The following is an 11,839-nucleotide window of genomic DNA, read 5'->3' as shown; positions in this document are numbered from 1 at the left end:
CTTAAAAAAAGTTTTTATTTAAAAATATAACATAATATATAGTTTAGAACTATGTAAAATATGCATATAAAAGGAAGACAATAAAAACAAATCACAATGGTTGAATTAAGCTTATTGAAATCTTTTTTCATATATTGATTTTTCAAAGTTTCTGAAATTAGTTTTTCTTACTTTACTTAAGCAATACAATTATGTTTATCATACTGAATGCAGTAACAAACAAAATACACAATACCATGTGTAAACTATTTGGTAGTAATTATCAAGAATGTAAATGTATATGGACAAAGATTAGAAGGTAATTGTAAAAATAAAAGACTTCTTAAGGAAAAAAATATAGACACTTGCCAAAGGACTCACCAATCCCACTCCAAGGTATTTACCCAAAAGAAATGGAATGTATTGTATTAGTTTCCCAGGGATGCCATAACAAATTACCACAAACTCAGTGGCTTCAAACAACAGAAATTTATTCTCTCATTCCAAAATCTAGGTGACAGAGAGCTGCACTCCCTCCAGAGACCCTGCAGGAGAATCCACTCCATGCCTCTTCTAGCTTCTGAGAGCTGCCGGCTGATTTGGCTTCCTCGGTTTATGACTCTCCCTACCTCTGTATTCACATCATCTTCTCTTCTGTGTATCTTCTTCTTTGTGTATCTCTTATAAGAACACATCATTGGATTTAAGACTGACTTGGATAATCCAGGATGAGCTCATTTTAAGATCCTAATTTAATTACATCAGCAAAGATCCTTTTTCCAGATAAGGTAACATTCACAGTTTCCAGGGTTGAAGACATGGGCATATCTTCTTGGGGGCCCCAGTTTGGCCCACTACACTTATCTTCACACAAAAATCTATACACAAAATTTATAGCAGCTCTATTCATAAATGCCAAAAACTGGAAACAAGCCAGGCGTCCTTCAATGGATAAATGGATTAACAAACTGTAGTACATCCCTGCAATGTAATACTGCCCAACAATAAAAAGAAACAAACTATATACATGCAACAATATGGATAAATCTCAAATGCATTAGGTTAAGTAAAAGAAAATTCAGACAAAGTTACATATTGATTCCATGTATATGACATTCTGGAAAAGGCAGAAGAATTTGATTAGATGTTTTCCAAAGAAGACATACAAATGGCCAACAGGTACATGAAAAGGTGTTCAACGTCACTAATCATCAGGGAAATATAAATCAAAACCACGATGACATATCACCTCACACCTGTTAGAATGGCTATTATGAAAAAGACAAGAAATAACAAACGTCGGCAAGGATGTGGAAAAAAGGCAACACTTGTGCACTGTTGGTGGGAATGTAAATTGGTGCAGCCACTATGGAAAATAGTGTGGAGTTTCCTCAAAAAATTAAAAATAAAACTACTATATGATCTAGCAATTCCATTCCTGGGTATTTATCTGAAGGAAACGAAATCGTTGTCTTGGAAAGATATCTGCACCCTCATGTTCATAGCAGCACATGGAAACAACCTAAGTGTGCATTGATGGATGACTAGATAAAGAAAATGTGATATATGGGTAGATATAGATATGGATATATAGACATTGGTGTATATAGAGAGTTTTATATATAATGGAATGTTATTCACTGTTAAAAAATGGAAATCCTGCTGTTTCTTACAACATGGATGGAACTTGAGGGCATTATGCTAAGTGAAATAAGTCAGACAGAGAAAGACAAATACTGTATGATATCACTTATGTATGAAAAAAAAAAAAAACGAACTCATAGAAACAGAGAACAGATTTGTGGTTGCCAGAGGTGAGGGTAGGGAGCTGCAAATGGGTAAAGGCAGTCAAGAAGTACAAACTTCCAGTTATAAGATAAAGAAGTCCTGGGGATGTAATGCACAGCATGGTGACTATAGTTAAGCATGGTGACTATAGTTAACACTACTCTATTATCTATCTGAAAGTTGCTAAGAGAGTAAATCTTAAAGTTCTCATCACAAGAAAAAACATTGTAACTGTGTGTAGTGATGGATGAACTTACTGTGGTGATCATTTCACAATATATGCATATATCAAATCATTACATTGGACACCTAAAACTAATACAATGTCATATGTTAAGTATATATCAATTTTAAAAGATAAATATTTTTAAAAACTATACAGTTGTTATCAGGGTTTAAAGACTGAGGGGGCAACTGACTGCAAAGGAGAAATGGGGGACTTCTGAGGAGTGATGAAACTGTCTTGTGCCTTTATTGTGATGGTGATTACATGACTCAAATGTACTGTCAAAACCCATTGAACTGTGTGCTAAAAAAAAAGGCTTTTCTCTATAAAAATGTAAAAACATATGCTTATAAAGAGATACTGAGGCTGGAACTCTGCAAACCACATTTTTCTTTGTCAGGTGGATCCCTGCCAATTGGAGGTTCTCAAAGGAGACAAGAAGGCATGAAGAAGAAGCTTGCTCCTTCTTATTTTGATTTCTGTCTGTCAGCATCACCCCCAGTTTCTTTATTCTGCCAGGGAAGTTGGTTCCTGTTTGCAATTTTGTGTGCTTTTCTACACTCATAGAACAGTCTTGTTGCACCCCTTCAATGCGTGCTGCTGTTGCTTCGATGGATGCTGGTGCTTCAATACCAGCATCAGATGACCTCCCTTTTCAATGGTCTGAGAATTCTTCTTTAAGTTCCTAGATTCTAATTCCCCCACCACTTCCCCTCATTTTCCCAGCCCTGTGGATGGTAGCTGCTTCCTTTGGTTTTAATCTCTGTACTATATCTTGTTTTCTTTTGCCTTTTCAGTACTCTATTGCCTACTTAGTCAACGTCTTAGAGCATACTTTCTGTTAAAATCACTGATGTGGTTTCTATTCTATGGACTAGAAATTGACTGATAGAAAGCCTGGGTCTTTCCTGTGCCCTACAAAGTCCTACATGATCTGTCTTCCTGATTACATCTCTGACCTCATCTTCCACTTTTCTTTCCCCTTTCCCACTCTCACTCACAAGAAATACAATTGATAAAGGAGCATGTTAAACCTCACCACAAGGGTGTAGTCATCAAAATTCAGAATATGGGAAACACCATTAGACAAATAACTTAGTCTCTCCAACAAATAAATTGCAGGAGGGAAAAAGAAGGTAGAGGTGAAACCTCTAGATGGAAAGTGCCTTAAAACACATCAACAGCAGCAAAGTGAAGACCTAATTTAAGCCCTGATTTATATTTATATATTTATATACATAATATGTATAATTTATATGAGGTTAATATATATGATATCATCTATCTAATATATAAGGTAATTGAGGGATTTGAACTATTTAATTGTTAAATGGAATTTTGGTTATATTTAAAAGTCCTTCCCATTTGGAGATACAAGGGGAAATATTTATGGATATATTGGGTGGTAGGGGAGGTCTGGGGGAAGTAGATGGCTCACAGATGTAATAACATTGGCCGCAAATTGATCCTTGTTGAAGCCAAATGTCTTAGTCCATTCAGGCTACTGTAACAAAATACCGCAAACTGGGTGGCTTATAAACAACAAATATTTAGTTCTTACAGTTCTGGAGGCTGGGAAGTCCAAGACCAGGGTACCTGCAGATTCAATATCTGGTGGGGTACCACTTCCTCATTCACAGCAAATTTCTCATTGTAAATTTATATGTAGAAGGAGAAAGGGAGTTCCCTCAGGCCTCCTTTGGAAGGGCACTAATCCCATTCATGAGGGGACTAACTTTGTGACCTAATCACCTCCTCAACCTCCTAACTTTGGGAGTTAGATTTCAACATATAAATTTGGGGAGGGACACAAACATGCAGACTATAGCACCAAGTAATGGGTAGAAGGGATTCATTTTATTATATAAAGACTAGGTTGTTTGTATGTTTTAAATTTTCCATTTGTCTTCAAAAATCTGAGGGTCTACCGTGCGAGGCAGCTAGGTCAAAGAACGGCTCACAGGTCTCTGGAAAACATCAGGAGCCATTGTTGAAAAGCATACACTGCAGTGGTTTCAACTGTAAGCTCTGGAAATCAGCACCTGTGTTTGCCACTGTCTATTTGTATGACCTTGGACTTCAGTTCTCCGTGCCTCTGTTTCCCCACATGTAAAGTGGAAATGATAATGGGGTCTAGCCCTGTGGAGTTGTCCTGAAGAGTAACTGAATTAATAGGTATAAAGCACTACCTTAGAACATCATCTGGCCCATAGTCATCCCTCAAAATATGTCTATTATTATTATTATTGTTATCAAATAGGAAGACAATTTGAAATGAACCAATAGGGTCTTGAAACAAGTGTATCCAAAATATGTTTTTAATCTTAATGAAGTTCACAAATGGCACAATATTGACATTTTCTTAAACAAATTATACAATCATGTTCTTAGACAATAAAGCATAGCATCACCATTACCATGTGTCCCCAGAGGCCATAGAGGCAGTGATTTAATGTCCCCCTAAGATTTGGCAGAGCTGCCATGGTCAACAGGACAGCTTTCAAAGAACCAATTTGCTACCAGATAAGCTAATGAGAGATGCCATCACATTTACTGCACATAGAATCAAATATAAAAAAGATGCACAAGAAATATGGAATTCGCTTATTTTGCATTCAGTTTCATTCCTTTCAAGTGACAAAGGTGATTTTTCTCAATATCTATTAGGATGCAAACATGTATATCTTCCTTGGGGCCTCCTCACCAAGTTGTTGTCAACGGAAGTTAATAGAAGTGGTGAGTTCAGCTTCATGGTAACCTGAGATGAAAAAGAAATAAAATAAAAAAGAAGAGGAGGAGGAAGGGGAAAAGAAGAAGAAAGAGAACTAGGAGAATCAGAAGGACAAGAAGAAAATAATCACAATTATTACTGAAAGAACACAAATTTATAGAAGTGCTTCTTCAACTGAACACTATTTATAAATTATGGATATGAGATGTAAGCAAGCTTTGAAGGCAAATGATGAGCAAACCATTCAATGGTCACTATTAATATTAGCAGTAGTATTATGATTATAGCCCTCTGGTCTGAATCTGTGAATACTGATCAAGAGTTGAGGGCTTTCTGAAACTGGGTTCATTAATGACAAGTGGCCCAGGCTAAGATTTGCAAGGCCCTACCTTTCTAAGTACAGCAAGTTTTTTTTTTTTTCTCTCTTCTCAGAAAGATGACACTGCATCTCTGCAGCCTGTCCTAGTGCTCTGATTTCAAGCTGAGTTGTAGAAGGAACTCACTAACTCAAGAAGAATAATGTAATTGGAGAGAAGGGATCTGCAGCCAGGTCCAGTGGGTTTCAAAATGTGGGTCCTAACCTCCAAACCCCTTCCCCTCCCATCTGACAGTACAAGGCAATCACCTTCTTCCCGGAGTCATTTCACTGCTCAGGCCTGAAGGTCCCTGCGGCGCCGGCGCCGGCCAAAGGCTTCAGACCCCACGTTGGTGGGCACGAAGTTGCTCTTCACCACACCCCCAGATCTGCTCAGCAAGCCTGCCAGCCGATGGGTCACACAGGTGGCAGTGTTGCAGGACCTCTTCTGGGCAGTGATGCTGATTTGCAGGATGGAGAAAAAGAGAAGGCCTGTCAGTGAGAGGCTGGGGCAGGCGCCTACCCCATAAGGCCTTCATAAAGAGAATTGTAGCTCTTTGACACACCACTTAAGAATAAGTGTTTCTCCTAAATGCAATTATCAAAGCTGTTAGGGGAAATGGCCTGGAGGCCTTTGCTAGAAGCCCTGCCCAAAGATTTTCACAAAAAAATCCAGTTCTAAGCCATGTGGCAAGTGCTAAAACCCTATACTTATCACCCCTTAGATACACCCACCCCAACATGTAAGGAGCATATAGAGGTCATACCCTAGCCACGAGCACCAACAAAACCACTTTCCATAGAAAAATGAAAATTCCCTGAAGTCTTACCTGGAAGAGGCTCAGAGCACACGGTTTGCAGCATCCTCCCCCAGAAGTGCTTACCTGCTCCTCAGCACACCTGTTCTCATTGCTGGAGCTGGTTCACAGGGACCCTCACCAAGCCCTGCATCGTACTACCGTAAGGCTAGGGCTACTTTCAAGCACAGGCCCTGGGCACTCTCAGGCCTGGGACAGGGACCAGAATAATGACCACCAAAGTGCAAATCCTTTTAGAAAATAGGTTTATTCATCAATGATGAGGCATGAGGGATGAAGCAGGAATTGGACGGCTCTGCCATGACATTCTCTGGGATCTCAGAAGCTTCCCTCACTCTCTTATCTCTAACCTTGTCTGTGAGTCCTGCTCTCTTTCTTTCCATCCTGAGGTCCCCAGCATTCTCTGTCATAAGCAAAGCTACCAATACCAGCTTGAAGAGCAATCCAGGTAAAATCTGCATGCATTAACTTCATCCATGGGAGCAAGAAAGGAAATCAGGAAGGAGAGGAAGGAGTTCACTTGGCATCTTGGGGAACCCCAAAATGGGAGGAGCGGTCCCTCTCCAAGCTGCTGGCTATGTCACTTTTCTTGCCAGGTGTTTCAGGCCCGAAGCCCATGCCAGAGAATCTATGAAAGTTGTTCAGGTCCTTCCAGTACGCGCTCAGCACACAGGTACTCAGATTACTGCACCGCTTAGCTCTGGAGCCATCCAGGCTGCAGGGAAAAGACATGCCAGACAATACCATGCACCAGGGCTGCCCCTGAGGGCAGTCATGCAGAAGGTTAGACCCAGGAGGGGGCGCCTGGAGCAGAGAGACGAGAGGGGCAGGCAGGGAGGTGGCTCACGCATCCTCCATTAGGAGAACTCAGAGGTTCGCTGAGCCAGGGCAGTGTGGGGAAGGGCTGCGGGGGGAAGGGGTGACATTTTCTGGCATTCCACATGCTGCTCAGTCCTTCATGCTCTGCAGAGAGGTTCTCAGGGTGAATGCAGGTGCAACACGTGACTCTGCTGGTGTGAGCTCCAAGCTCAGGGTGCACAGGGAGGTGGGGCTGGGGAGCGGTGTCTGGCCCCATGAGAACATGCACATCTCCACAGATTCTACACATCTAAAGTCTCCGGACCTACCTCAGACACTGCTCTACCTGACCCCACCCTCTGCAAGGCCTTTGGCTTCACCTTGCAAATGTGCAATGAAGGTGCCTTGCAGGTGTGAGAGAACAACATACACAGGTTAAATTTCTAAGACATCCTGAGCTATAACAGCCCATCCCCTGGCTTCACACTCACCGGTCCTAACTCATCCAGGGCTGGGTGTTCTCCTTAGTCGGACAAGACCAATTCCCAGAGTAAGTGATTCCACACCTCCCCATTTCATTTCCTAACAGCTTTCAGGAATGGATCTTTTTCATGTGTCTAACCACAGTCCCTCCAGCTGCATGGGGACCTCTGTCTTCCATGTAGGCTGAGAATGGCTGAGTCCCAGGTCCTGGCGAACAGGGACAATCTGCTGAACTCTTGGCCAGATGTGGTCTTTCCTACCTCTCTGGGGTACGTCCTCCTGAATATGCCAGGGCTGGGTGGGGAGCCTCACCTGGAGCCCTCTGTCTCCTGCTCCTGCTCCTGCTCCAGCTCACGGGTCTTGCTCTGCACATAGGCCTTCACCAGTGCAGCCAGCAGGAGGCGCCCTTCCTTCTCGCTGAGTGCCCCGGGATCTGGGAGGGTCTCCAAAGCAGACCTGGAGAGAGGAAGCAAACCCAACACAGACACTAAGCCCCTGCCTGCCTCCTTCCCAGGATAAGCAGCCAGGCTTCCTGGTCTCCGCGGCTTTCCCTGAGGATGTGGCTCTCCTGACTGCCAGCCCACAGGGCTCAAGGCCAGTGTACACCTGAGGGTGTTGATTCACTGGGAGTCTCCCACTGCTGTGACTTCAGAGGCACAGAACTGCCTGATCCCAGGGGCAGTGGAAGGGGAACGCTCTCGTGGCTTCAGGCTGTCTCACCTGAGTGGTGTCGCCTGGAGACTGCCTGCCTGGCACAGGACCAAGATGCTGAAAGCCAGGAAGGGGGAGGACTTCCCGAAGCCCATGATGCTTCTCTGTAAAGGGAGAATGACGTTACCGCTGCACCAAGACCAAGCACCGCCTGGAGCCCACAGACCCAAGTTCCAGTCCGGCCTCTGCCACGACTGCCTTGAGAATTCGGGCAGGTTACCCCGCCTCCCCACGGCTCGGTTGGGTTCATTTGCCAGATGGGCTGCTTTGAATCTCAAAATATACATTACACTGAATCGCATGGTACAGCAGAAACAGGTGTCCTGGGGTGAGGGCGGGGGGTTCCGGTTTTGTCCCGTGGAAAGCCAGGAAGAAGCCACACACATGCACATAAATCCACACCTTCTGCCCTATGCAGAAACCAAGCGAGAACCCACCCTTGCTGTAGACTGTGCCTGTCTTCATAGGGACTGAGAAGTCTAGGACCACCTTCACCTCCTCTGGACTTCGCCACCAACAGTTGGGAGAGGAAGGCAGTAAGGGCAAACTGGAAAGGAGCGCTAATCTCTCAGTCTGTGGGTTTGGGTTGGGGATAATTTAACATGCCGGTTACTGGCGTCTCTCGGCTCTGCCCGAACAGCCAGCCTCTGCTGAAGTGCAGTTTAGCAGCAGGTGCTGGGCGCCAGCTCAATGTTCTGGCCGGCTGACTGCACTGCCCCAAGTCCGTGCCAGTGCCCCAGGGACGCTCGCAGGCTGGAGGCGCCTCAGAGGAAGTTTCAGGGCTCAACCGTCCCGAGAACCAAACGTGATCGCTCCTCGGGACACAGACTGCTCAGGGCGCTCCCAGACCAAACTCGGGAAGAATCCTGCACGCAAAGGACCGGCACAAATGCAGGGGCCGCAGACCCAGGAAGGCTCGGAAGCTAGGGCTGGGCTCACGGAGCTTCCAGCGCCCAGGCGAAGCCCTGGGGATGCTTGCGGTTCCACTGGAGCTGGTTAGAAGAAAATGAGCTGACAGCCCCAATCTCCTGCCTTCTTCCAAGGGGACAGACGGCTAGCAGCACCGGGCTATAGGTGGGCCGGGATGGCCGTGAGAAGCAAAGAGAGGCAGGCAGGCAGATGGGGCAAATTAGATGAACTATGCAGAGGCTGGTAATTAAGAGTGAGCAGAGTGGGAAGTTCTCACCTGGCGACTCGAGTTTCAGGAGAGCGCGAGCTGCGGGTCCACCGGGATAGACAAAACGCCTGCTGTGGGCGTCTTCCCCGCGGAGCTCTCTGCTCTTATGCCAGCGATAGGGGGCGGGGAGGTCCCCACGAGCCCGCGCGGCCAATCCAAAGTGGCCAGGAGCGACCCAGCTCCGATTGCGTCATTGCTCGCGCTCCGCACACCAGTCCACTAGGGAGGGGAACCATCCGCTCTGGCTGTCACTCGCAATGAGGTCATTGCTTGGGCAGCGGGAGGGCTCGGAGAGAGCTGAGAGCCTTCGACGTCCAGAAAGTGGGAGCAAATTGTGTAGAGTTTGGTGTCACCGACAGTGAGGGGCCAGAGTTTCCCTTTCTTTGTGCCTGAACTCCAGCCTTGCACTCCCTCCAGCCACGCCAGTAGGGACTCCGGCCCGGTCCCTTAGATTCTGAAGGGATCTCAGATGAAATAGGCCACGGTGGAAGAAGGGGATGGTGGGGGGGAAAGGGTCCTTGAAAAACAGATCTCTCTGGACCACCTGGGGTGATCTGGGATATCCTCCGCTCCCTCCTCTCCTTCAGCCGCGCCCTGGCGCCCAGGGCCCCGCAAAGTTGGTTTGCTGCCAGTCTGGCAACCTAGCCTCTTTCTTCTCGCTTCCCTGGGACGGGTAGGAGTGAAAGAGAGGAGTGGCACTGTCTGCGCAGAGAGCTAGGCATTCCTCTCGTGCTCCCGAATTCTCCACTGCGGGTTCTGCCTCCCCCACTCTAACCGGGGATCCTGCGCTGCGGCGCTGGAGTTGGTTTACACAGCTGTCTGGCGCCTCTGCCTTCTGTTTTCCAAGCTGCTGGGCCAGGACGCCTGTGTCCGGGTTTCTACCTGTCTCGCCCTACACCCCAGCCCCACTTCCCTGAAGCCCTTGATTGCAGAGCTGTCCGGGGTCAGCGCCTACCAACGGGGCAACCTTTGGACTTTCACACACGCGCCACTCGCAGCCACAGGCCGGCGGGTGCGCGCGCTCACGCCTCCCGCAGGGTGCACGTCCAGCGCTCACCTACCTGGACCCCGGCCACACGCCCTCCTTTCGCACTCACACACAGACACTCCGCAGATCGCCGGCACTCGCTGCAGCAGACGCGCCCTCACCAGCTGTTCGCAAAAGAGGGAGCTCGCATCAACCCATACCGACCTCGCCCAGATCCGAAAGCGGCCCCCCGAGTTTCTGCTTTCGGAAACAGGCAAGTTTTATATGCACAGGGGTACACACTGTCCCCCAAGCACGGACATAGACACAAGCACAGGCACGCGCACAGGACTCTGCCTTTCCCTTTTTGCTTACGGAAAGCCGGGTCTGGAGTCCGCGCGGCGGGCGCCCGCGACACCAGGGCGCTGGGAGAAGATCCCAGCTCTGGCCGAAGGGGCGTAGAGTGCCTGGGGGGCAGAGGCAGTGCGGAATAAGTGAAGGAGCGCAACCACCTTCAGGCCCTCAGGCTAGCCCCGCTGAACGTGGTAGCTGCGACCCCATGGGCTCCCGCCGGGCCCTCCTGAGCTCGCGAAGCCTCTCCGGAAGCCTCGCCCAGGGGTGCGGGGGCAGGGAGCGAAGCCAGAGGCTGGCGGAATGTCCGCAGCTGGTGACGACCGTTTCTGCAGGTCAGAAGGGAGCTCAGCGGACGTCTGTCTAGGCCCTCCGGGTCTTATTTTCTGTGGCAGAACCCCTCTTGCGGGCCGAAGACGGGTCGCCCTCCAGCACCTGGGCAACCGAAACTCCAGGTAACAGCCCCAAAGAATCCGGGCCGCCAGACCGGGCGACTCTTGCCGGGCCTGCTACCCCGGCGGGCAGAAGGCACAGAGGCTGCTTGACCCGAAGTCTCCTCTACCCCCGGGAACGCTGCGCCGCACCGAGAAGGCGGCTGCGGGCTCTGACGGCAGAAAGCAGGGCAGCAGGACTCCCAGGACCCCTGTAATCCCACACCAGGAAGCGCTGCTCTCGAAGCGGTTCCGCTGTAGTAGTGCGACTGTCTCTCTGCGCCCCAATGGTAGGGCTCGCTTCCGGATGCGACCGGTGACACCGAAGCGGCCTTTACTTGGGGGTCCTTCTCCCAGAGCCCTGCAAATGTGAGGGGACACTTCTGCGTCCCTTTCCCGGATTCTGGCCGGGGAAAGGGGCTGCCGGGTGGAAAGGCGCAGCTGGGAGCTGACTAACGCCTCCGCCCTCTTCGCCGCCTCTTCCCGGACCACTGCCACCGTCCCAGAGGTCTGGCAGGGAGTAGAGCCCGCCCCAGCAGCTCCGGGCAGCGCCGCTCCCCAGAGAGGGCCAGCGCAGGGGGCGGGGTAGGAGAGAAGGTCCGGAAGGCCCCAGACCTTGGGCCCCAGGCTCCCTAGCCTCCTCCAAGTTATCTGCGGCGAGCTGAGCGGGGAAGCCCGCAGAGAGCGCAGGAGGAAGCGCGTTTGGGGTTTGGCCTCCCAAGAGGCCCCAAACTATGAATTTAGGGGGAACTTTGAACTCTTGGGGCTAAGGACTGAAAAGCTGACAGCCTCTCCAGAGACTCTGTCTGTGTCACTAGGACTTTTCTGAAGTGTTAGGACCGACAGCCTTGCTGCCACCTCTAGCGGGGCACAATCCCCGGCGGCGCCTTCCACTCCAAAGGCACGCGATGCGTAGCCCACAATCCGAGCAGAGCTCCTGCCTGGGGTAAAGTCGGTGAAAGTTTCTATAAAAGCTGCAGAGACTCGGATCCTTGCGCTCTGACAAGAAAGAGGAGTGCGCACC

At 48.8% G+C, this 11,839-nt stretch overlaps 1 protein-coding gene across 2 annotated transcripts; it reads right to left on the bottom strand.

The window, feature by feature from the left end:
- Nucleotides 1–4,280: 4,280 nt before the first annotated feature.
- Nucleotides 4,281–9,155, bottom strand: LOC118899327 (calcitonin gene-related peptide 2). 2 transcript variants are annotated; one of them, XM_036860892.1, is made up of 5 exons: nucleotides 9,076–9,155; nucleotides 7,899–7,993; nucleotides 7,491–7,634; nucleotides 5,350–5,540; nucleotides 4,281–4,818 (listed from the first exon to the last, which is right to left on the bottom strand). In XM_036860892.1, exons 2-4 carry the CDS (start codon nucleotides 7,982–7,984, stop codon nucleotides 5,375–5,377), a joined length of 396 nt encoding a protein of 131 aa, XP_036716787.1. In that variant the 5' UTR covers nucleotides 7,985–7,993; nucleotides 9,076–9,155; the 3' UTR covers nucleotides 4,281–4,818; nucleotides 5,350–5,374. The 2 variants fall into 2 exon arrangements, with proteins under 2 accessions (XP_036716787.1, XP_036716788.1); XM_036860893.1 differs by having other exon boundaries at nucleotides 4,292–4,751.
- Between the last annotated feature and the right edge of the window lie 2,684 nt (nucleotides 9,156–11,839).

The sequence above is a fragment of the Balaenoptera musculus genome, chromosome 8 (genome assembly GCF_009873245.2).
Source record: "Balaenoptera musculus isolate JJ_BM4_2016_0621 chromosome 8, mBalMus1.pri.v3, whole genome shotgun sequence".
In the NCBI taxonomy this organism is placed as follows: domain Eukaryota; kingdom Metazoa; phylum Chordata; class Mammalia; order Artiodactyla; family Balaenopteridae; genus Balaenoptera; species Balaenoptera musculus.
Note: the sequence above shows the minus strand (reverse complement) of the source record. Positions and strands in the feature narration are given on the sequence as shown.

Excerpts from the sequence above, each read along its gene's own strand:
- LOC118899327 (XM_036860892.1), bottom strand. The coding sequence starts at position 7,984 with ATGGGCTTCGGGAAGTCCTCCCCCTTCCTGGCTTTCAGCATCTTGGTC. Across the intron at positions 7,635-7,898 it reads CTCCAGGCGACACCACTCAG|GTCTGCTTTGGAGACCCTCC; the intron begins GTGAGACAGCCT and ends TCCTCTCTCCAG. Across the intron at positions 5,541-7,490 it reads CAGGAGACAGAGGGCTCCAG|CATCACTGCCCAGAAGAGGT; the intron begins GTGAGGCTCCCC and ends CCTGCAAATCAG.